Source organism: Sebastes umbrosus, chromosome 3 (assembly GCF_015220745.1).
Source record: "Sebastes umbrosus isolate fSebUmb1 chromosome 3, fSebUmb1.pri, whole genome shotgun sequence".
Lineage (NCBI taxonomy): Eukaryota > Metazoa > Chordata > Actinopteri > Perciformes > Sebastidae > Sebastes > Sebastes umbrosus.
The window spans coordinates 19,540,731-19,562,680 of NC_051271.1; the positions used below are offsets into that span (position 1 = coordinate 19,540,731).

Here is a 21,950-nt window from a genome sequence, read left to right on the forward strand (position 1 = left end):
TTGATTTATTAATTCTTTGGCACACCCAAAGGATCAGTTTAATTCACTCATTCAAATAAAAGTACAAAAGTTTGATTCTTCATCATTCATTCTACTGCAAACCAATGAAAACACCTTCATCCAGTAGTTACAGGGAGATATTTCACATATCTCTGAGATCATTTTGTGTCATTTTGTGAGGCTGGAGAGGCTCAAAAGCTCAAGCAATGCCAACATTTAGGAGTGGTAAACTATACTGCATTTCTGTTAAAAAAGGGTAAACGAAAAATGTTTATAAATTGTTGCATTACCTTCACACATTTTCCCAGCATGTGCACATCGCCCACATTTTAACAGTGCCAATGATATGTGACTATTACGCTCCAGTACTGCCTTTAGTGAAAAACAAGACTCATTACATTCTTCAGTCAGTGTAGCTACATTCAGACACACATATCAAATACATAAAAACAAACAGCAAAGCACATGTCGTGGAGTCTTTGGCATTTCCTCCAGAGGAGCTGAGAGAAGCACAGCAGCAACAAGGACAGAAACTGGTTAAATGGATAACAGAGTTGTTTTCTACGACATAAAGCCTTGTTACAGCAACACAAGCTTTATTATTTTATAAAAACCTGTTGTTCAGTGTCTGTGCTACCTACAGTGCTGTGACAAAGTTAGTGCACCTCACATAGGGTTTATGGTGCGATTTAGTGTGAACTCCAGAGCAAATAAGAGCTGAACGTCACCTTCCACAATAACAAATCATTCATGTGACGCCCTAAAATCCAACATGGTTCCATTTAGCTCCGTTATAAGGTCAGTCATTTATTTTAAATGTATATCATCATATAATAAATTTCATTTTCCTGTTATCTTAATGTAATATGATTATAATTATTAAAGTTTCAGACAAACTTTTAAAAACTACAGGGCTTCATGTTGGAGATATTTGTTGTATGTCATACCCCTCTCTCTCCCTTGTTTCCAGTCCGTCTCCATACTATTATAATAATAATATTCATTAATTAATTATCCAGTAAAGAGAACAAAATGCTTAAAAAATCATTTAAAAAAATAATAAAGAGGTTATGTTTTTGGTCTTGTTAGGAAATCTCAAACTTGCAAAAATATTGCAATGAAATCCGGTGCATACAGTATATCATAATATATATCATGATATAGCATGTTTTCTGGTAATTCAATAAATAAATAGTCTATAGGAAATAACCACATGGTAAAGCCTATTTTTGTATACTCCTGTGTGCATTAAATACTTGGAAAAGTACTGAGTATTTTCTCTTTTTTTGGGCCATTATGGATCATTTTTGGTTTATTCCAATAAAATATTGCATTCGAGGGAAATCAGTTGCTCTGTATGCACCCTGAGTGCTTACTGTTTCAATCTTAAAATCGGTGCTGAAAAATAGAATAAATCTATAAAAACTTTTTCACAGCACTGTAACTCCCCCAAAAAAACGTACGGGCTTTACAAAAGCAATAAAGGGGCACTGTCAGCGATTTCTGTTGCTCATAAAAAAGTATACCAGTGTATGTGTGTGTGTATAGAGTCATGTTATCTCTGTTTGGCGTTGGGGGTCAGATAGTAGGGGTGAAACAGTCTCTCATTGGAGCAGATGTGCAGAGCAGCGTGTGTGTGCATCAGTAACCGTGGAAACCGCGAGGTGAAGTAGCTGACGAAGCCTTCGGGCAGCTCGCCGAGAGTCTCCTGCACCTCCGGCGGCAACTCGTGATAGTGATGCTTCTGTAACGTGCAACATACATGTGTCAAAGTGCGTCTACTGTGATTAAAATAAATAAAAGTGTATCAGTAAACGTGCTGACCTTATTCCTCATGGCTCTCAGCAGATCTCTGACTGAGTTCCCTTTATACGTCCTGAACCGCCTCAAGTCTGCAACACAGGAAGATTACAGACCGTTGGTGGCTTTGTCATCTTGCACAGGGTGTAAACAGTGCAGTTATGTGATGGTTAGTGTGTACCTGTTTGCAGAGGCACAGAGATGTGCATCCTCCAGTTGGTTCGGACCACTGCTCTTCCTGCAGTCTCCAGTTTGACCACAATCGGACTGTCTGCTGGTTCCTTCTCTATGCGGTCACTCACGTCCTACGTACGAACACAAACACACATAAATTGTTTCTAAAGTCTACAGACAAATACTACAACACCCAGGTTTATACTCAGACCCCTCCTGCACATTTCCTGCTCAGTGCTGTTCATCAGAAAATGAGAAATAAACACCTGATAAGAATTTTTAAACCAGAAAGAAAAGACTAGCAGCCATGAAAAAAGTCCTGTAGTATCTCAGGAGAGACAGCTGTTCCTTTGTGTATCTATGACCAACTGATTAAACACACCTGGAAAAAGAGCAGCTGCTTCTCGGGGCTCCAGAAGAACGGATGTTTGAGCACACAGGCGGTGGAGGGCCGGGACTCGGCCTCGGCACTGATCATCTGCTCGATCAGATCCTGTGCTATGACGTCATCTGATTTGAAGGAGAAGCAGTTTTTCATGCATCATACTGTTTGTGCCATCAGCTGATTTTTGTGATTATTACTGTCCCAAATATAGCCTGCTAAATTTTTCTGTGTAATTTTGCAATCGCGGCATATTGTCTGAAAATTGCATTATTACTTTTAAGCAGCGGTATTAAGGAGAAATTGACTGAACTAGCTTTAATTCTGGCATGAACCAAACCAGGAAAGACGATATGCACAAAGGCCGCTCTCACCGTGTATATCCTCCATAAAATGCGAGAGTGAATATTCTCCCGACAGGATGTTGACCTGTCGTCTTAACGAATCACCAAAGGGGTGCTGCCCCCTGCTGACCACGTAGTAGAACACACAGCCTGCCGAGAAGACGTCCACCGCTGCTGTCTGTACAGAGAAGAGGAGAAACACTGGATCAAAATACTCATCTCTACCTCTGAGTTCCTTGGGTTTCTATGTATTTTTGTGAAAGAAAAATTCATTTTTTATAAAAAAAAAAAATATGAAGGTTTGAATCACTCTTTTATGGGACATTTGCTCCAGGCCCTTAAAAATAAAATACCAAAGTATGTCCTATTCAAAGTCACATGACAACTTGGAATCTGGATCACAGACCCTCAAGCTACATTTGAACCCGTTTTATCATCTATTCATTTTTTTTCTCACACTTTTAGCTGAAAAGTTGACTGAATGTTCAAAGAAAGACAGTTCTGCTGTACATAATATGTGTGTGTATCCTACCGGTTTGTTGTCAGGAGTATCCCGCAGTACTTCTGGAGCTATCCAGCCTTCAGTTCCTGGTATTCCTGACCGCAAAGAGAAGCTGCACCGCCCGTCTGGGATCTTCTTACAGAGTCCAAAGTCAGAGATGAGAGCTCGGACCTCACCCAGTGCACTGGGACCAGAAAGGAGGATGTTTCTAGGCTTCAAGTCACGATGGACTAAAGGGAGAGACGATGGAGAGACAAAGACGAAATTGAGGATTTTCAGAAAAACATTTGTGTATGCACTTATACATGTATATGTCTATATGTGTGTGTATCTCAGACCTATGTTGAGTGAGTGGAGGTGTGAGAGGCCACACATGGTCTGTCCCAGCAGAGTTATAGGATTCAGCTCAGGAAAGCAGGACGGATCCTCTACATACTGCAGAGGACACAGAAAACATGTTAGTTTTATTATTAAAGCCTCTGAACACCAACACAGGTGTTTGTTTTCAGTTATTCTGGCTGATCAGGTTGAAGGTGGGCACAAATCTCCATCTACTAATAAGATGATAAAGGTGTAATTTGTCCTGCTCTGACAGGTGCAACGAAGCTAACTGGAGACTCAGGAAGATGTCGCACCCACGCAGTCATGAGAAGACGTCTAATCAGCCAGATTAAATGAACACACCTTTGTGGGTGTTCAGAGCCTTTAAGGGATGTCGTTTTAAAATACATTCAAGGATGCTAATGATACAATCTGCTTAACAACAATAACAAAAAGGCAACTGACAAGGCCAAACACAGTGCTGACCTGTTGCAGGGTGGCGGTGCACAGCTCGATGGCGATGTAAGTGAAGAGACGATCTCTCTCGGTGCAGAAATATCTGATGACGTTCGGGTGAGTGTCAGACTCTCGGAGGAGCTGCACCTCACGCTCTGCTACCTCGAAACACTCCGGCAGTATTCGCTTCACCGCTACGTGGCGTCCATCAAAATTACCCCTGAAGTACCAAAACAGAGTGGCATTAACATGTTATGCACAGTAGTTTATGTGCCTCAGAACAATATAGTTTATCTCAGAAATTCAGTGGGTTGTTGGTAAACACACGCAGGTTGTGCATGGTTTAGCCCATTAACTCAAAGCTGTGTATATGTCTTGTTAGTTTTCCATTTTTCAAAGCACACCATAAATATTCAGTTAGATTTTTACTACAGTATGAAAACCAATTATGCCTTTTTCACTGGAGACACTTTGACATGTCACAGTAGGAAACACATAAATAATCAAATTAATGATGGCTGAATTTAGCTGCTTAGTTTCAGAGTCCTGGTGTTGTGCCTGCTGACTCGCTGTCACACTGTCACGACTTACAGGGACACTCAAATAGAACAAAGCCATCATTAGTTTTATCAGTAACACATGTGCTTTTCCTACTGTGACAAGTCAAAAGGCTTATTGCTGAGACCACAGTGACCATTTAGTCACCTTTATATTATCTTTATATGCAGTATATACTGAGTATCATGCAAAGATTATGTAACATACTCTTTGCGGAAGTATGCAGTTTAGTAGAGCTGCAACGATTAATCAATTAGTTTCCAACTATTAAATTAATCGGCAACTATTTTCTTAATCGATTAATCGGTTTGAGTAATTTTTTAAGAAAAAAAAAAGTCTAAATTCTCTGATTCCAGCTTCTTAAATGTGAATATTTTCTGGTTTCTCTACTCCTCTATGACAGTAAACTGAATAACTTTGAGTTGTGGAGAAAACAAGACATTTGAGGACGTCATCTTGGGCTTTGGGAAACACTGATCGACATTTTTCACCATTTTCTACATTTTATAGACCAAACAACTAATCCATTAATCAAGAAAATAAAGAAAAAAAGTTTCAAGTAGGGACTGTTTAGAAAACAGTTTATCTGATGATGCGTTCACTGATGTTCCAACATTCAAGATTTGACATTCAGCTGCCAGCCAACAACAACCTCAACACCTTGATTTGGTCATTAACAAAAGTCTACCTGGATGGTTATAAATCATTATTATGATATGCTTGAAAATGCATGACAGAAATGTAAAGTACACATGTTTTGCACTTAATGATCTAAAACATGCAAATCCACTAATATGGTCCTTTGTTTAAGCCCAGTACTATTAACCGTTGAAACAGCGCTGTGTTGAATTACAAATATGGGGCTTCAGATATCTGCTTTATTTTACAGTTTCACTTTCAGCTGTATAGGAGTCGTGCTCTAAGTTGCTGCGGATCAAAACCCAACATTTCCTGATTTTGCTTCTTCATAATAAAAGCTTTTGAATAACAAAATAACAAGGGAATTTTACTATGAAGAATTTATAGGAAATTGAATGTGTTTATCTCCGAAGTAGCGGGGCTTTGTTGGCTTCTTCAATTAAAAACAAGTTCACTGATACTGCAGGTAGGAAGAGTACAAGCAGCAAAAATGACCAGGGACTATTATTGTGAAGAATGTAGGAAATGAAATATGTTTATCACCGTTTTAAAGCTGCTCCTTTGCCCACTAGTCATAGCCATGATTACACACACCCTCAAGCATATAGCCCTGTTGTAATGGAGAAGCAAATCCCCCTCGTGCTGGGCTGACGTGAGTCAAACCGAGTCAAGCCAAGCCAGCACATGTGTATGGAAAAGGGGCTACACTGTACCTGAAGACAAACGTTCCCGCTGTGCCGTGTCCGAGCACCTCAGATGGCGTGAAGGAGATTTTGCCCACGTGCACCTCCTCACTGTTTCCTTCTGAGAGACGTAGGAAGGAAGAATGAAGCAGCAATTAAGAAATCAATCTCATCTTAATGGTGAGGGACTAAAGGAAATAATACACAGTTTGGTATGTAACCTGCTGTGGGTTTGTCCCCAGTGTTGCCATCTGTATCTCCATCTGAGGTGCCGCTGCTGCGAGTGTGAGGACTGGGTGGAGGGTCAGCAGAGGCAGGCCGAGAGTCTGGATACAGAAAAGTGAAGATATACAGTATGAATGTGTCTTTTTCCTGAACCCAGTTTAATCAAGGAATGAATAATATATTCAAGATTTCGAGGCTTTGAGAAAAGATGCTGCTTCAACACTATTTTATGCATCTTAATAAGTACAATCCAAAGGAAAATGTTTAATCATTAAACTAGACCCCTGGGTCATTAAATGCAGGGAATAATAGAGAACTTGTTTTATAAGTTACTTACCACCGGAGAGGTTTGTGTCAGTAGAAAGGTTTGTGTCTGTAGAAACCAAGGTCACTGTCTGCATGTTGGTCTGCATGTTGGTCTGCATGAGCTGGAGACGAGACTCAAAAGCCTCCTCCAGCTGCCTTTGAGCTTTCAGCTGATGAGCTGCACGCTGGAGAACCACACACACAGATACAGATCACATTAAACGCTGTTAGAAGAGGGAGTTTGATGGAGAGATCAGTATCGAAGAGGACGAATAACTGGAGCTCTTCTCTGAGAGAGATTTATAAGATTATAAAACTCTCTTTGGCAGCACTGCCAGTAAAAACCCAGGCATTTAAAGTGCATGTCGCCCCATAATCATTATTTTAGTAACAAATTATGCTCCATTAGATAAGCTGATTAATGCATGAATTTAAAAATATTTCTACGCTGTAAGCATAGTGCATTTGAACTTAGGAGCATAGCACTTGGGAGAAATTTTGCTTTACAAATTTTTAAGTATTGTTCCAAATTCTAATTAGATCACTGAGCTTTGGTGTAAACATGATGACATGTATTGGCTGGATGTATTTTGCATTTCATGTTTCATTTTGTTTAGTTTTTTCTTATCCCTGTTAATAATAAGTCAAAAGTATAACACAAGAGACATCACATAGAGCTATTTCAATATCGTCATGGTGAGAAAACCATTAGAAAACATATTTGTGTGGGTTTCTACTCCAAGTGCTTCACTGAGAGCAGCCTCAGCAGACCCAACAGAGATTCAGCCAATATAGGAGGTTTAGTCAGAGTTCCAGCTACAGTTAAATATGCCCCGTGGAGTATTCTTATAAACAAACAAAAGATGTGTTTACGTGCACTGACACTCACCAAAACACATTTTCTGTATCCTTAAGGCCTAAAAAATGTGTTGATTGCATTTCCCTCCTCTTAAAACATTTGCAAAGAAGATTTTTTTTAAATCAAGCATTGTTTACATCCATGTTTACTAGCTATCATTCTTCTTCTTCTCTGTCTTTTCTGGTGCATTGTTACCGCCACCATTTGCAGGACTGTCTATGCTTCACCCACATCCTTGTAAGTGTGCACGAAATAAACAAAACAGGGATCTGCTCAGAGAAAAACAGCTCCATAGCGCTGCCAGAGGTCAAAACCTCCAAAGGATGCCTTTGATCTCTTACTTGTACCATCACTAATGCTTGATATCAGGGTTATTACCGTAAATTAAAACTGAAATTAAAACGAAAACAAGCAGTGAAAAATATTGTCGTGAACTGAAACTAAATAAAAACGATATCCTTTAAGAAAAACTAAACTGAAACTATATTGCCTTGTTAAAAAAACTAATAATAATGAACGTAAATTCATTTCAGTTCTTCTGTCTGTTTGTCTCCATCTCCATCGTTTCAGTGCCGCTGACACACTACTGTACACACACACCTCTACACACAACAAACAGCGATATCTGTCTGAGAATAACTAATAATAATTAATGTTGAATATGAGTAATGAATAATGTTGTGGGATTATTCCTTAGTTTATGGGCTATCTCAGGATTTATGCTTTATTATTACATAATTATATTTTTAAAAAAACACACACAAAGCATTAGAGCACTAACCACGGCAATGGTTGCAGCTTCGACGTTTTGAAGCATTCGGGACAGCCTTAATTACTACACAGTGTTTTGTACGTATATGTAGCTACATACATCTGAGACGTTATACCTGACCCTAACAAAAACAAACTAAAACTAAATATATAAAAACTAAAACAAACCCTTTCTGAAAGACTGAAACTACACTAAAACTAGAAAACACACTCTGAAAACTAACTATTAACCTTGCTTGATATTGTCGCAGTTTGACACCATTTGTTCACATCTTTGAGAATAAAACCTGAAATACTGCATTATAAACACATTAGCATCTTAACAACAGACAGACGCAAACTCACAACGGGGTACGTGAGGGCGAAGGCCAGCCATCCTCCCAGCAGCAGCGTCAGAACAGCCAGAGTTAGACGGTCCTGAGTCATGTAGACGGGCAGCACAGCGGCCGGCCTCTGGACCTGTCCTGTTGTCCTCCCATCAACCCCTCCTCTGTCTGCATTACTGTCGCTATGGCTACCAGAAACCGTCTGGAAATGAATATACGATGAGACAACGGGGATGAGAGACAATGGAAATATAATGAGGTTTAATGACTTGTTTTGATCTGTGTTTGTCGTCATTGATCTCTGTAAAACAGTTTACAATGAAAGTGGACGTTAAAGGGACATTTAGTAGTTTATCACATCAACGCCTCGGTTTCCGGGACAGCTTCAAGTGTGCTATAATAGACAGTAATAACCTGATAGAAGAGGGTTATTCCTGTGATTTACTGACTCTCAGGTGTAGATTGCAGTAATGACTCACGTAGCGCTGATGGTAGTAGGAGGAAGGGGAGGCGGAGGAGGCAGAAGGTCGAGGGGGGATGACGGCCTCACCAGAACGCTGCAGGCCGACTGGGAAATCCCTCAGCATGGTGGTGTGAGCCACCGGAGGGAGCTCATGATGACCTGAAACACACAGATATAATGCAGTTAGAGCTGTTTGAGTGTCCGTGTTTGTGTCAGGCGTTGGGGTCGCTTTCTTTACTGGTCAACAAATCAAAGAGATATTTCAGTTTCGAGGGAACTTTGTGACCTTTCTTCTTTAGGCAGAGTTCTTCTTTTTCAAGCTGAACATAAAGCTTAAATTATTGTGATATTTGCTTGTTTTATCTCAATGCTTAGTCTACCTAACGATGGGAAAAAGAGCTTGATATTGAAATAGCTGAAGACATGTGGCTGAATGCCAGTCGTCCTCCACCAACTCCCGGACCTGGAGAGACTTCTGTTGGAAAAACTTGATTCGCTTTTTTATCTCTCTCAAACAGAAGTCTAAACAAACTCAGCTATGCTGCTGGAGGGGATGTGGAGAAATCGTGGTTGATCATGCTCATGTTTTCTGCTCTTGCCCCTCGATTCAGACTTTCTGGAAGGAAGTAGCAACAACCATCTCAAAAACCCTGTTTTTTAGTATCAGTTCAACATTCACATCCCTCTATGTTGGACGCATCCCTGAAGTAAAGATGTTACCTACCTCCTAAAGATCTGGCTGGCAGCAAGTAAAAAGGCCATTACAAAATACTGGCTTCAGAAAAACTGTCTCACTGCGGGACTCTTATTGTTAAACACCCACAACTTCTACAACAGATGACCTACTCTATACAACTCAAAAAACCTTTGAAAGTTCATAAGCTATCCCAACTTAAAGCTTATTTTTAAATGCCTACATGGTCATACTCCTTTCCTGCTTAATGAATTTGTTACAAGACACCAGCATACCAGTAGAGTCAACACACGCGCCTAAATAGATGGTAACTGTCACACTGCATTAAAAACCTCAGTCTTCTCTGTTAAAGGAACAAAATGATGGAACTGTCTACCAACTGAACTAAAGAAGCAACACAAATGTAATGTTTTAAATAGAGGTATTAAATCATGGCTAAAAGAAAACCAACATTGTTCTCACACCTAATACCCCTGTAGCCACACCTGTATTTTGTGTCTTGTGTATGTATTTGTGTACATAATTTTTTGTATGTATTTGATATATTTGTGTATGTATTTTCTTTTTCTTTTTCTTTTTTAACTCTTTTTTTTGAAAAGCCTCCTGTGGACAGGTGTTGTAAATTAGCGTTTCCCTACAAACACTAAACACGGTGCATCTAGTCCTATAGTGAATAAATGTACAATTCTAATGCTCCTGTGACATCAATATCAAATAAACTAAACTAAACTAAGAGAATTGAGAGAAAAACGTGTGTTTATTGGTAACACACGGTAATTAAGCGATAATTAGAAAGTAACCTATTTGAAATTTCTTTGTAATTACTGCCACAATTACCACAATATTTACTTCAAATTTATCGAAAATGACTTTATTATAAACATTATTTAATAATTATATGCTTTATATGGTTTAAATAGGGCCCTTAGGCTTGAGGAGCGGCTGTGAGCTGCTCTTCATCAGAGCTGGAAAACCAAAACTAATAGAAGACACTTCTGATCAGCACAAATCTCACCATTGTGTGACTTATTGTCTACACAAATGTAACCTGGTAGCTGATGTTTTTTAAGAAATTTCAAAGAAGTTATTTGCTAATATTATCTATTTATCAGCAGACAAGGAAATAAAGCATATCAATTAACTTTGTATTCTTTTCCTGGAAATGTATTAAATAAATTACCAGCTATTGGGAAATAGCGGAATATAATTATTAAATAATGTTTATAATAAAGTAATTTTCGATACATTTTTAGGTAAATATTGGGGTGATTTGTCAGTAATTCCAAAGAAATTAGGTTACAAATAGGTTACTTGCTAATTATCACCCAATTACCATGAAATTTGCGGACCCGTAAAATGAAGTGTTACCTGTTTATTTAGCCAATGAGACAGATATTTTTGTTGTCATATTGTATGTATATTATTGTATGTTTTGTTTCTTATTTGCTTACTATTGCTATAATGTGAAAAACGTTCATAAATAAAAAGTGTAACCAGTAGCTTCTCTGCTCAAAGGAAGACAACATAACGCACCGTCTGCAACAACAGGGATTAAATACCTTGTTTTCATTTTAAAGTTAGCATTTTCTCAACTAATGCGTTTTACAAGAAAATACAGAACCTTGATGATTATTCTGTGGTTCGGAAATACTATTTACAGAATACACATATTCATATTAGCTTGTTATGGCTATGAGAACATAGTAACCAGGAAACCTAGTGTATACATATTCACATAGTGAAATACACAGTATTAGATTAGTTAGACCAGCCACCCAGCTCTCAAGAAGTTTTGAAATCCAGTAATATATATGTGTGTGTGTGTGTGTGTGTGTGTGTGTGTGTGTGTGTGTTTACCGATCAGCAGCCAGTGGTTTTTCTGGCTGTTTGTGCTCCCTGCTGGATAGCGCACATCAGTGAACGGTGTGATCTCACACTCCCCTCGCTCTCTGACCGTCACTCCGGCTGTCACCGGACCCTCGATTCGAGCCAAGGTCAGTCCCCGAGGCTGCCACGGCAACAAGAAGCACAGACCAGTCACATAACAGCTATCTTGTTATCGCCTCGTTTATCATCAGTTCATCACTGTCTGACACACCTGATATCTGATGCACTGTAATAACTAATAGTGTTCTGTTAAAGCAGGAGGGAGAATCACCACAGGTGCATGACTTGGATGAATAAGGAAACTGGATGTGTGAATGCAGTTATGTGATAAAAAAAAAAAAACAGATTGTATATCTAAACTCACCACTAATGAGACTCCATGGTGGACGAGGGAAATGGAGGCGTAGAGGTGAGAGTCCAATTTTCCTACATAGAGAGTGGGCCTTAAAGAAAAAAACAAAGTCAGGTTATTCTCTCTGCGAGTGAGGTTATTTTTTATTCATTAGGATGGATTGATTGGTCTCGGGACAAGAAATAACTGATTAGATGTTGGGATTTCCACAGTATATAATTAATGAAAAAATGAAGATACAGACTAGTTTTTTCATTATAGTATTGCCACAGAAAATATTTGTTTCTGATTGGCTGGCAAGTTTCCCTTAAAACATATAACCAGACGCCTCCAACACAGTTCCAGCCAGCAGTTTAATAACTGCTGTAAATCAGCGCAGCAGGTACTGCATATTAAACTGCAGTACTAGTATTTCATGCTGCATTACCAGTTAACTCTCTGTGGTGAAACAGACCTAACCTAGGGATAAACGGACTACAAGCAAGCTTTAACCTTTTCCACTCCATCCCTCTTTTTCATAGACCCGATTTTGTCTTTTTTAGGGGGGTACAGAGGTTCTTTAGGGGGAGATAGCAGGTAAACAGTAGATGTCACATAGAAGTGGTGTACATCATCTGTAAGCTGGAACCTGAAGATTAATTTGAGATGCAGCTCAGCACTGTGTGTCAAGTTGTTCTAGTCATTAATCAAAAATAATTCAATTCATTTTCGATTTAAAATGAATTGTCAAAGTGTATAAGGGCTTATAAAATTATGATAGAAGCATATGATGGTCATCCTCATGATCTATTATGTCTCATAAGTTGTTGCAGCAGTTTTTGGGTTGATACCATTTGTTACACAGATTTGGTGCTAAATTTAACCATTTTCTACCACTTGAGAATTGATAAAAATGATCAATAATCCCTCCAAAATACCACATAAAGACACCAAGACCTTGAGGAACACCATAGAAAAAGCCATGCTATGATTTGGTTCCAAAAACTTTTGACATTTGGAGATTTCTGCAAGAATTGCATTTTTCGGCGATTGGATGGCGAGCACTTCTGTTCTGGAAACTGCTCAGAAACCCCCTTATTGTCCATCTACCTAGGAAATCCATCCATCTTCTGAATGTCTCTAGTTTACGATTCATGAGGCTATGATTATCCTAGAGGTCACAACAGGTAATTTTATACAGTGACAGCAAGTTTAAAAAAATGGTCTAACTACAATGAAATGGCTACTATGGAGACTAACATCATCACACATAAATACAGTTGGACTCATTGGATCCACAAGAGTCTCAGCTTTACAGTGATACCCAATTCATGTAATTCCAAGACTATTTAGGGACCCCAGTATGCAGAAATATTCAAACATAATTTTTAGAATAGGCGCAAATAACACATTTGGAATACATGCAAAAAAACTGCATGTTTTTGCCCCAAACTGCATTTCATTCAGATATGAATTGATATCATATAATTGAGGTCAGAGGTCAAGGGACCCTTTGAAAATGGTCATGCCTGTTTTTCCTAGCCAAACTTTGGCCTAACTTTGAAATTGTTATTTAGCCTCCTTCCCGACAAGATAGCATGACATGGTTCTTTAGGTTTTCTAGTTTTCTATGATGTCTGTACCTTCACTCTGAGCCTGCTACAGCCTCTGAAAGACAGAAAAGTCGAGTGATGGCAACGGCGCCCTCATGGAGTGGAAGAGGTTAAAAAATGGGTATTGTTTTTAACACAGTTTATCTTTTTGCCTGTAGTAAGTGGACGAGCAAGTGTGATACACAATATAACCCGAGGTATCCTGATAGAGAAAATAACAGACTCAGCAGTTCTTGGTCTGCCTTGTCCATTAAATGTGTATGTTAGGACACCTCTTAGTGTATCATCACTTACTTAAATTTTAAGTAGGTTGTAGGAGTAAATTGGAAAAAGAGTTGGCTGAGCTTTGTGCAGTCTGAGAGCCTTCTAGCCATCACTTTAATAAATGATGTACTCAGACAGATGCAGCACTGCCAGGCTCTTAAAGCTCTTTCATATGTAGGTATGTATATAATTTCTCTTACACAAGTTGTGTTTGTGCGCTGGCTTGCTCCTTCACAAACTGATAGCTCCACTTCAGTGTCGAGTGTGCGTCTTTCTTGTCGTTGGCAGAGGAGAAGGTGAGGAAGCGTAGCGTTTCCATGGCGAGGGACAGGTGGGGGGCGTGTCTTAGGGAGTCGCCAGAGTACAGATAGACCCCGACGACGGGCGATCCATAGTTCTGACTCCACAAAACGTCACCTGGAAGACAAAAACACACAACACTTACAGCCTTATGAGGGGGTAGAGATGGAAATAATGAAGCACATCAACCTCTCACACATATAAAAGGTGATAAAATAGACACATAGTAAAAACCACACACCTCCCCCTACCTGTCTCTCTGTCAACTGTCACAACGAGACCATCGCCACTCGACACAAGATGAGCCATCTCTGGAGGTGAACAGGTAGGACAGGTCAGTTTGGAATGTGACATATCTCGTTCATTTCATTGTTCAATGTTGGTTAACTTGTTTTGAATATTACTAGAAAGCACTCAGAACACGTGCCTCCACCAAGGTTTCACAATTCTCTAAATCTGTCATTTAACAATCGAGAGGTGAGAACTAGAGGAGCGTAAGCAACATTTTGTGTTAAAATGAGTTATATACTGTATATATATCAAATGAAAGCTCCTGATGAGCTTTCTACGGCCAAAAGGGCACATGTGAAGTCTAAACCAATCCAGAGTTATTAATTAAAAAACAAAAGATCTACCACTGAACACACTGTACTAGTTGGGGCATAAATGCATTTAAGAAAAAAGAAAAATATATTTTTTTAATAAAATGTCAAACATTGTCGTCCACATGTTTATGAAGATTTAATATTAAAGATTGAATTTAATAAAGTCAGGATAACTTACACCCCTCTGGTTCTCACCCCTCACTGTATATTTTTCATATTAATACATTTTAAATCTATATCTCAAACAGAATATGTATCAAAATACACACTGACAGACAATTATGAAATACATGTGCCAGATTTTTGTTTCATTCAAGTAAGTGCAGTAGTTCATGAGTAAATAGGAATCAGGTTCAAAATGCTCTATTTCACAATGTTGAGAAATCCTTAAAAGAATTCCTGGAGAAAGATCTGTTTCCAAAATATTAATGACTTCTTTCTGGTTCTTTGGGTCATGGCTTAACGTGTTATTTTATTTGACTGAAATCTGTCTGTTGACAGATTTTTGACATATTTTGCCAACAAACAAACAAGACTGAATTCAACACTTTAGTGGAAGTAAACATCTAAAGTTAAAGGTGCTAAATTCAATATTGAAAGCATAGGGATTGCCTCCCCACAGCACTCAACATGGTGGACCAGAGGATGGACGCTACGCTTCCGCAACAAAGCCGTCGGTGGGGACAGCATTATCAGTGTACCCGCCGTATGAGCGCAGTGTAGAGCGGCGGCTGGCACAAACATGCAATTACATGCACTAAAAAGGCACACGCAGCCGGCCCGGCTATGTCAACAGAGCACAGAGAAGTTCTGATTACAACACACACAGAGGGAGGGTGACTTCATTCTGTGCTCAGGTAGACATTACTCTTCTCTATCTTTACATAGCAAATAGCTGTTGCTGCTATATTAATGCTCTGGATATAGAATAGAGAACTTTTAAAGTCAAGTAGATTCTTGACCTCGAAAAAAAAGATTAAAATAAAACCTTTCCATTTACTGAAATGTTATATTTAATGAAGTGACTACAAGTGGAGAAACTACATTGCTGTATTTTTTCATTCCATACAGTACTACTGTAATTCTCCTCATACCTGTTCCTGCATCTGCTCTAGGCATACAAGTATAAAATTACAGGTTTCGTTCAACTTGCTCTTACATATCACAAAGCAGGTTCTGCAAGGGTGTCATCATATTGACATTGAAGCTTATTAACCCTCCATAACTGAATGTGTGTGTGAGTGACGTACTGTAGTCCTGTTTGTCATCGTAAGGTGGAGCGGAGTATTCATTGTATGTAGTGTTCCATCGCAGCTCCTGTGTCTTGGTGTCAAACATGGTAACCATGTATTCTGGAGAAACAACACAGGTGCAGAGTTCATAAACAGTCATCCAAGATAAATGCATGAATACCTCAGCCACCTGTGTGTGTGTTTGTGTGTGTGTGCATGTTAGTGTGCACGGCATACCTGTGCGTCCAATGTAGAGCAGAGGAGTGTTGGGGCAGATGGACTCAGAGGAGGAGGTGGTTAAACTGGTTTGCTTCTCGCCTGTCTCAGGATCCACAACGAACCACACGTCCTGCTTTTTACCTTTAACAGACACAGACATAAATTAACCAACAGCACTAAAGTATGTAAAATATGTATATGTCTCATCTGTCATTCTTCATCTCTGACAACTGTCTGTCTCACAAACAACGATAAAGTAGGTCATATACTGTATTTCTCTGCTTATTACACGGCTCTGTTGATTACTCAGTTCTGATTGGTCAATCACAGCGTTCTACGGTCTGTTATTTCTTTATAGCAGACCGTTGCTATGTATAACAGACCGTTGCTATGGGCACAGTTTTGATGTTGGATTCTGGCGGACCATTTTAGTGTCAAATTATTGATTTCTTAAGTAAGTAGCCGTGTAATAAGAGAGATAATGTACAGCTAGCGGGTCATTGTTGTGAAAAAAAACCTTCAGGGCGATGCGGCAAATAAATCCCTGTCAGGGTTTCTTTCACAACAATGACCGGCTCGCTGTACATTATCCCTTACATGTCATATGGCCTCAAACACACACACAAACACACAATGTCTCACCTGTATAGAGTATACCATCAGAGCTCCTGCAGGGAGCCGACTGAACCAGCTCTGGGATGGTGAAGGGCAGTTTCTGCAGGTACATCCAAACAATGGGGGTCATAAAGTGAAAAGTGACGCACCAAAACAGACACACAAACACACACACATATGCTGCATTGTTTACCATCAGGCCTTCCTTGTGTTTGCCGCCCAGGACATACAGACTGCCATCGTTGGGGTCTGGGAGAAAACCCGGCCTACAATAACAACATTAATACATCAGTCCATTGATTGGATTAGTTGTGTGTAGGGCTGGGTGTGTTGCCTCTTTCAGCACTGATACTTTTTTCAATAAATTACTTTAGGGCTGCAATTAACAATTATTTTAATTGTTGATTAATCGGTCGATTATTTACTTGATTAATCGATTAGTTGTTTGGTCTATAAGATGTCAGAAAATTGTGAAAAATGTCTATCAGTGTTACCTAAAGCCCAAGATGACTTCCTCAAATGTCTTGTTTTGTCCACAAATCAAATAAATTCAGTTTACTGTCATAGAGGAGTAAAGAAACCAGAAAATATTCACATTTAAGAAGCTGGAATCAGAGAACTTTGACCGATTTTGTTTCTTAAAAAATTACTCAAACCAATTGATTATCAAAATAGATGGCGATTAATTTAATAATTGACAACTAATTGATTAATCGTTGCAGCTCTAAATTAATTTGCCTTATAAACATGTTTTTCTAAAAACAAAAAAAAAACAAAAAAACAGCTGTACAAAGGCTTTTCCTAAATAAAATAATGTAAAATTGTCAATATTTTGATTGAAACCAGGAACTGATCTGATCCAAGCATGAGTAAAATAGGCTACAAATCTGCCAACTTTTGGTACTTGACAGTAGGGATGCACCGATCTGACTTTTTCAGTCCTGATACCGATAGCGATACCTGGGCTTTAGGTATCGGTCAATACCGAGTACCAATCCGATACCAGTATTTAATTAATAAGCTGTAGGCCTCACTGTGAGGAAGTGACTGGGATCATTATTTTATGTGTAAGGCAAAATCAAGCTTGACTTAAACATGGCTTTCATAACTTTGTAAAACAAAACTTAACAAATAAATAGATTGATATATATTTAGTGAATTGTTATTTATTATTAAAATAATAAATCATACACCGGCACCTTGGCAACAAATCTTCAAAATAACAGGAATTACAATTCTGATGTAAACCTTTTCATTGTAGCAACAAATTGGTCAAAATTTAAACAGGAATTAAAATTCCAGTATTCCAGACAGTTCTTGATACTGTGCATGTGCTATGAGCACATTATGTGCATGTTCATATGTGTTTATATTATGTAAGTGTACTTGCTTGTGTATGTGTGTTACTCACTCTGAGAGGTAGACAGGTACTTGAATAATGGGGTCTGAAAGGAATCAAAGAACAGTTTCATGAGACATATTTAAAAATAGAAATTTAGGAAATAGTATTGACGTTTATGTGTGTATGATGAACCTTCTCTTAGGGTCCACTTGATGTCTCCTGACTGTTTGGAGACAGCGTGCAGACTACCGTCCATTGTGGAAACAAACAGGAGGGATTCTGGCAGGGTGACTGATCTGACCCCTCCAACCTGATGGGTCGCCAGGAACATAGAGAGAGAGAGAGAGAAACTTTAAGCCAGCTGTCTGACGGTTACCGTGTCATGTATCTGAGATTTCAGCATAGCTTGACTACACCGTGAGTGTGTGTGTGTGTGTGTGTCAGTGGGTATCAGTGGGTGTGTCAGTCAGCTCTGCCAGGGGTTGACAATCCAGCCCTGCAGTAAGTTTTTTTCTGCTCTAATAACTACACTGAGTTCCTCATTTAGCAGGATATCCTGATCCCCCCTCCTCCTCTCCCTCCCAACACCACCATACCCTGCAGCAGATCTGAGAACCTGTGTGTGTTCACCACTCCCATATTTACCCACCAATGGGTGGCAACCTGGCAATACACAGAACATGAACAGCACTCACTGGTATGAGAGCACACCAATGCAAACACTGAAGCACTGACGTTAGAGGAACTTTAAGATATGCTGTTCTCATATATTGTTTCTTAATTTTTGGCTTTTATTGCTATAATCCTATTTATGTGGTTCTTATTGTAACTTGTCCCTCCAACTGCCCTATGCCTTTAATATGTTTCCTTTGACTTAACTAATTATTGGTTTTCTGTTGTATGTATGATACGATACGATACGAGACAACTTTATTGTCAGTTTGCACTGAAACTCATTTTGCATCCATAGGCAGCTCAGTTTGAGAAAAAGTACACATACAATAGACATACTGTTACCATAGAGACAGACAAGTAAGACCCATCAGACAAAAAAACAACACACATCACAGTTATTCATACATAACCCATTACAAAATTACCATAATGTATGGATGTATGGACTCACTGGGAATGCTACAAATTAATTGCCCCATTGGGGATAAATAAAGTTATCTGAACTGAACCAGTGCAAAACACTGAAGCACACACACACACACACACACAGAGTATTAACTTTCTTCAGTGCAATCTGGACTACACACACAGGTCCTATCATCATATCATCATGGCAACTCTACTGGAGCCTGAAATAGACACAGTGGCAGCAGCAGGGTTGCCAGTTCTGGTGTCTGCTGTGCATAAATAGCAGTCTTAACAACAACAAACACAACACACACACACACAAACACAGTTTAATGTAACTAATGTTTACCTGAAATAGCTTTCCTTCCCAGGACAGCAGGAGGAGGGCCAGTAGCAGGCGACCCAGAGCCCCCATGACCCCCAACACACTTTGTTTCATGACTAGTGTGAACAAAAAGCTATTGAACTAACAACAGAGGTCGAACTCTCTCTCCATTTCTACCGTCCATCTGTCACTATGGTAACTTAACACCGGCTGTTAAACATCACTAAAAGTTGCAGTGGAAAGCCAACGAACACGGGTAAAGCTCAGCTAGCAGCAGCGCCATAATAAAGCCATAATAACACATGAACGCAGCAGCCGTGTGTCACTATAACATAGTTCCGTGTTTGGGACGGAACCGGTGACGTCAGGAGAGTCAGCTGTCATGTGCAGAGAGGAAAGGGGGCGGGGTCCCCAGGGTGAGTGACAGGAGGCTCGTCCAATGGGAGGGACAGTTGGGGGCGGGGCTTGTAGATGTAGAAATGGCTGGAACACGTGGAAAGGCACAGCAGGACAAGTTGTGAACGCAACAAGAGAGGCTTTTTGTGCAATAGAAAGTAGTGGAGGGCGTGTTATTGTCTGCTGTTCACTCTCTTTATTAAAATTATAAATCATACACCAGCACCTTGGCAAAAAATCTTCAAAATAACAGAAATTCTGTCAAATTCTGATGTAAACCTTTTTATTGTAGCAACAAATTTGGTCAAAACTTAAACAGGAATTAAAATTGAAACCAGGAACTATCTGATCCAAGCATGAGTAAAATAGGCTACAAATCTGCCAACTTTTGGTACTTGACAGTAGGGATGCACCGATCTGACTTTTTCAGTCCTGATACCGATAGCGATACCTGGGCTTTAGGTATCGGTCGATACCGAATACCGATCCGATACCAGTGTTTAATTAATAAGCGGTATGCCTCACTGTGTGGAAGTGACTGGGATCATTCATTATGTGCAGGCTTGACTTAAACATTGCTTAACTAACTTTCCAAAACAAAACTTAAATAAATTGATAGATAGATATAAATTAGTGAATTGTTATTTATTATTAAAATAATAAATCATACACCGGCACCTTGGCAACAAATCTTCAAAATAACAGAAAATTACAATTCTGATGTAAACCTTTTTATTGTAGCAACAAATTGGTCAAAACTTAAACAGGAATTCAAATTCCAGTATTCCAGACAGTTCTTGATACTGTGCATGTGCTATGAGCACATTATGTGCATGTTCATATGTGTTTTATATTGTGTAAGTGTACTTGCTTGTGTATGTGTGTTACTCACTCTGTGACGTAGACAGGTACTTGAATAATGGGGTCTGAAAGGAATCAAAGAACAGTTTCATGAGACATATTTAAAAATAGAAATTTATGAAATAGTATTGACATTTATGTGTGTATGGTGAACCTTCTCTCAGGGTCCACTTGATGTCTCCTGACTGTTTGGAGACAGCGTGCAGACCGGAATACGTGGAAAGGGACAGCAGGACAAGTTGTGTGAAGGCAACGAGAGGCCTTTTGTGCAATAGAAAGTAGTGGAGGGCGTGTTATTGTTTGCTGTTCACTCTCCCTAATTTTTCTCTCTATTTGTGGAACAAGCTCCCAGAAAACTGCAGGACTGCTCCAACTATAAAAATATATCTTATACTGTATATACTGTATATGTTCTTAATGTATATGTTCTTAATATGCCCTTGTACAAAGTATTTCCTTTTATAATTGTAATGTAAATGTAATTGTAATGTAAATGTAATATAACTTATTATTTGAATGGAGCATCCCAGCAAAAAGTATTTCACACGATTGTACCTGTATGACAATAAGCATCTTGAATCTTGAATCTTGAACTCTTAGTTCTTTTTAAATCAAAGCTTAAAACGTTCCTGTTTTGAAGCTTGCCTTTTATTAAACCAAATATAATGATCTTATTTTATTTTTTTCATTTGTATTTAACCTTTATTTAACCAGGTAGTACTCATTGAGATTAAGAATCTCTTTTGCAAGAGAGGCTTTTTGTGCAATAGAAAGTAGTGGAGGGCGTGTCATTGTTTGCTGTTCACTCTCTCTAATTTCTCTTTATTTGTGGAACAAGCTCACAGAAAACTGCAGGACCTGCTCCAACTCTTAGTTCTTTTAAATCAAAGCTTAAAACTTTCCTGTTTTGCTGCTGCCTTTTATTAAACCAAATAATGATCACAAAAAAATATTTAATCAGTGCTGCCTAGTTTGACCGTTTGATCGGATTTTGCAAGTGATTGACGGCTGCTCAGAGACAGCGAGGCTCTGATTGGTTGTTTTCCTCCGGTCTGTAAAATCTTGCAGATGCCGTTAGGAGCACAGGAGGACACAGAGGCACATGATTTTTTTCAGATTACCTGTCTCATGCACTACTGTCAAGATAAAGTGACTGACTTTTTAAAAATCACATTTGCTCCAATTCTACCTACTGCAGCTTTAAAGGAAGAATGGTAAAAAACAAAGCAGTAGAGGCCAATATATCCAGATATCCTGCCTCTATTATGGGTCAAGCTCCACCCTACATAATGTAGCAGTAGCATCTTTTCATTAGACCCTCACTGTGTGGTAATCCCCCACATCTTTCAGACTGTATGTCCCCAGTTAGTTTAA

At 39.1% G+C, this 21,950-nt stretch overlaps 1 protein-coding gene across 2 annotated transcripts; it reads right to left on the minus strand.

Moving 5' to 3' along the window:
• Window positions 1-19,671, minus strand: ern2 (endoplasmic reticulum to nucleus signaling 2). 2 transcript variants are annotated; one of them, XM_037764948.1, is made up of 24 exons: window positions 19,344-19,671; window positions 18,104-18,221; window positions 17,981-18,014; window positions 16,763-16,835; window positions 16,597-16,669; window positions 15,973-16,095; window positions 15,754-15,855; window positions 14,150-14,209; window positions 13,799-14,015; window positions 11,755-11,833; window positions 11,361-11,511; window positions 8,826-8,968; window positions 8,366-8,548; window positions 6,422-6,575; window positions 6,081-6,185; window positions 5,890-5,977; window positions 4,010-4,199; window positions 3,541-3,637; window positions 3,233-3,432; window positions 2,731-2,878; window positions 2,357-2,484; window positions 1,982-2,105; window positions 1,825-1,892; window positions 1-1,744 (listed from the first exon to the last, which is right to left on the minus strand). In XM_037764948.1, exons 1-24 carry the CDS (start codon window positions 19,431-19,433, stop codon window positions 1,556-1,558), a joined length of 2,937 nt encoding a protein of 978 aa, XP_037620876.1. In that variant the 5' UTR covers window positions 19,434-19,671; the 3' UTR covers window positions 1-1,555. The 2 variants fall into 2 exon arrangements, with proteins under 2 accessions (XP_037620876.1, XP_037620875.1); XM_037764947.1 differs by having other exon boundaries at window positions 5,890-5,980.
• Between the last annotated feature and the right edge of the window lie 2,279 nt (window positions 19,672-21,950).

Bases quoted from the DNA above. Each gene is read 5' to 3' on its own strand.
- ern2 (XM_037764947.1), bottom strand. From the start codon at position 19,433: ATGAAACAAAGTGTGTTGGGGGTCATGGGGGCTCTGGGTCGCCTGCTA. The intron at 14,210-15,753 runs GTACGTCACTCA...GTTCACCTCCAG, and splicing joins CGATGACAAACAGGACTACA to AGATGGCTCATCTTGTGTCG. The intron at 14,016-14,149 runs GTAGGGGGAGGT...TTTGTCTTCCAG, and splicing joins GACAGTTGACAGAGAGACAG to GTGACGTTTTGTGGAGTCAG.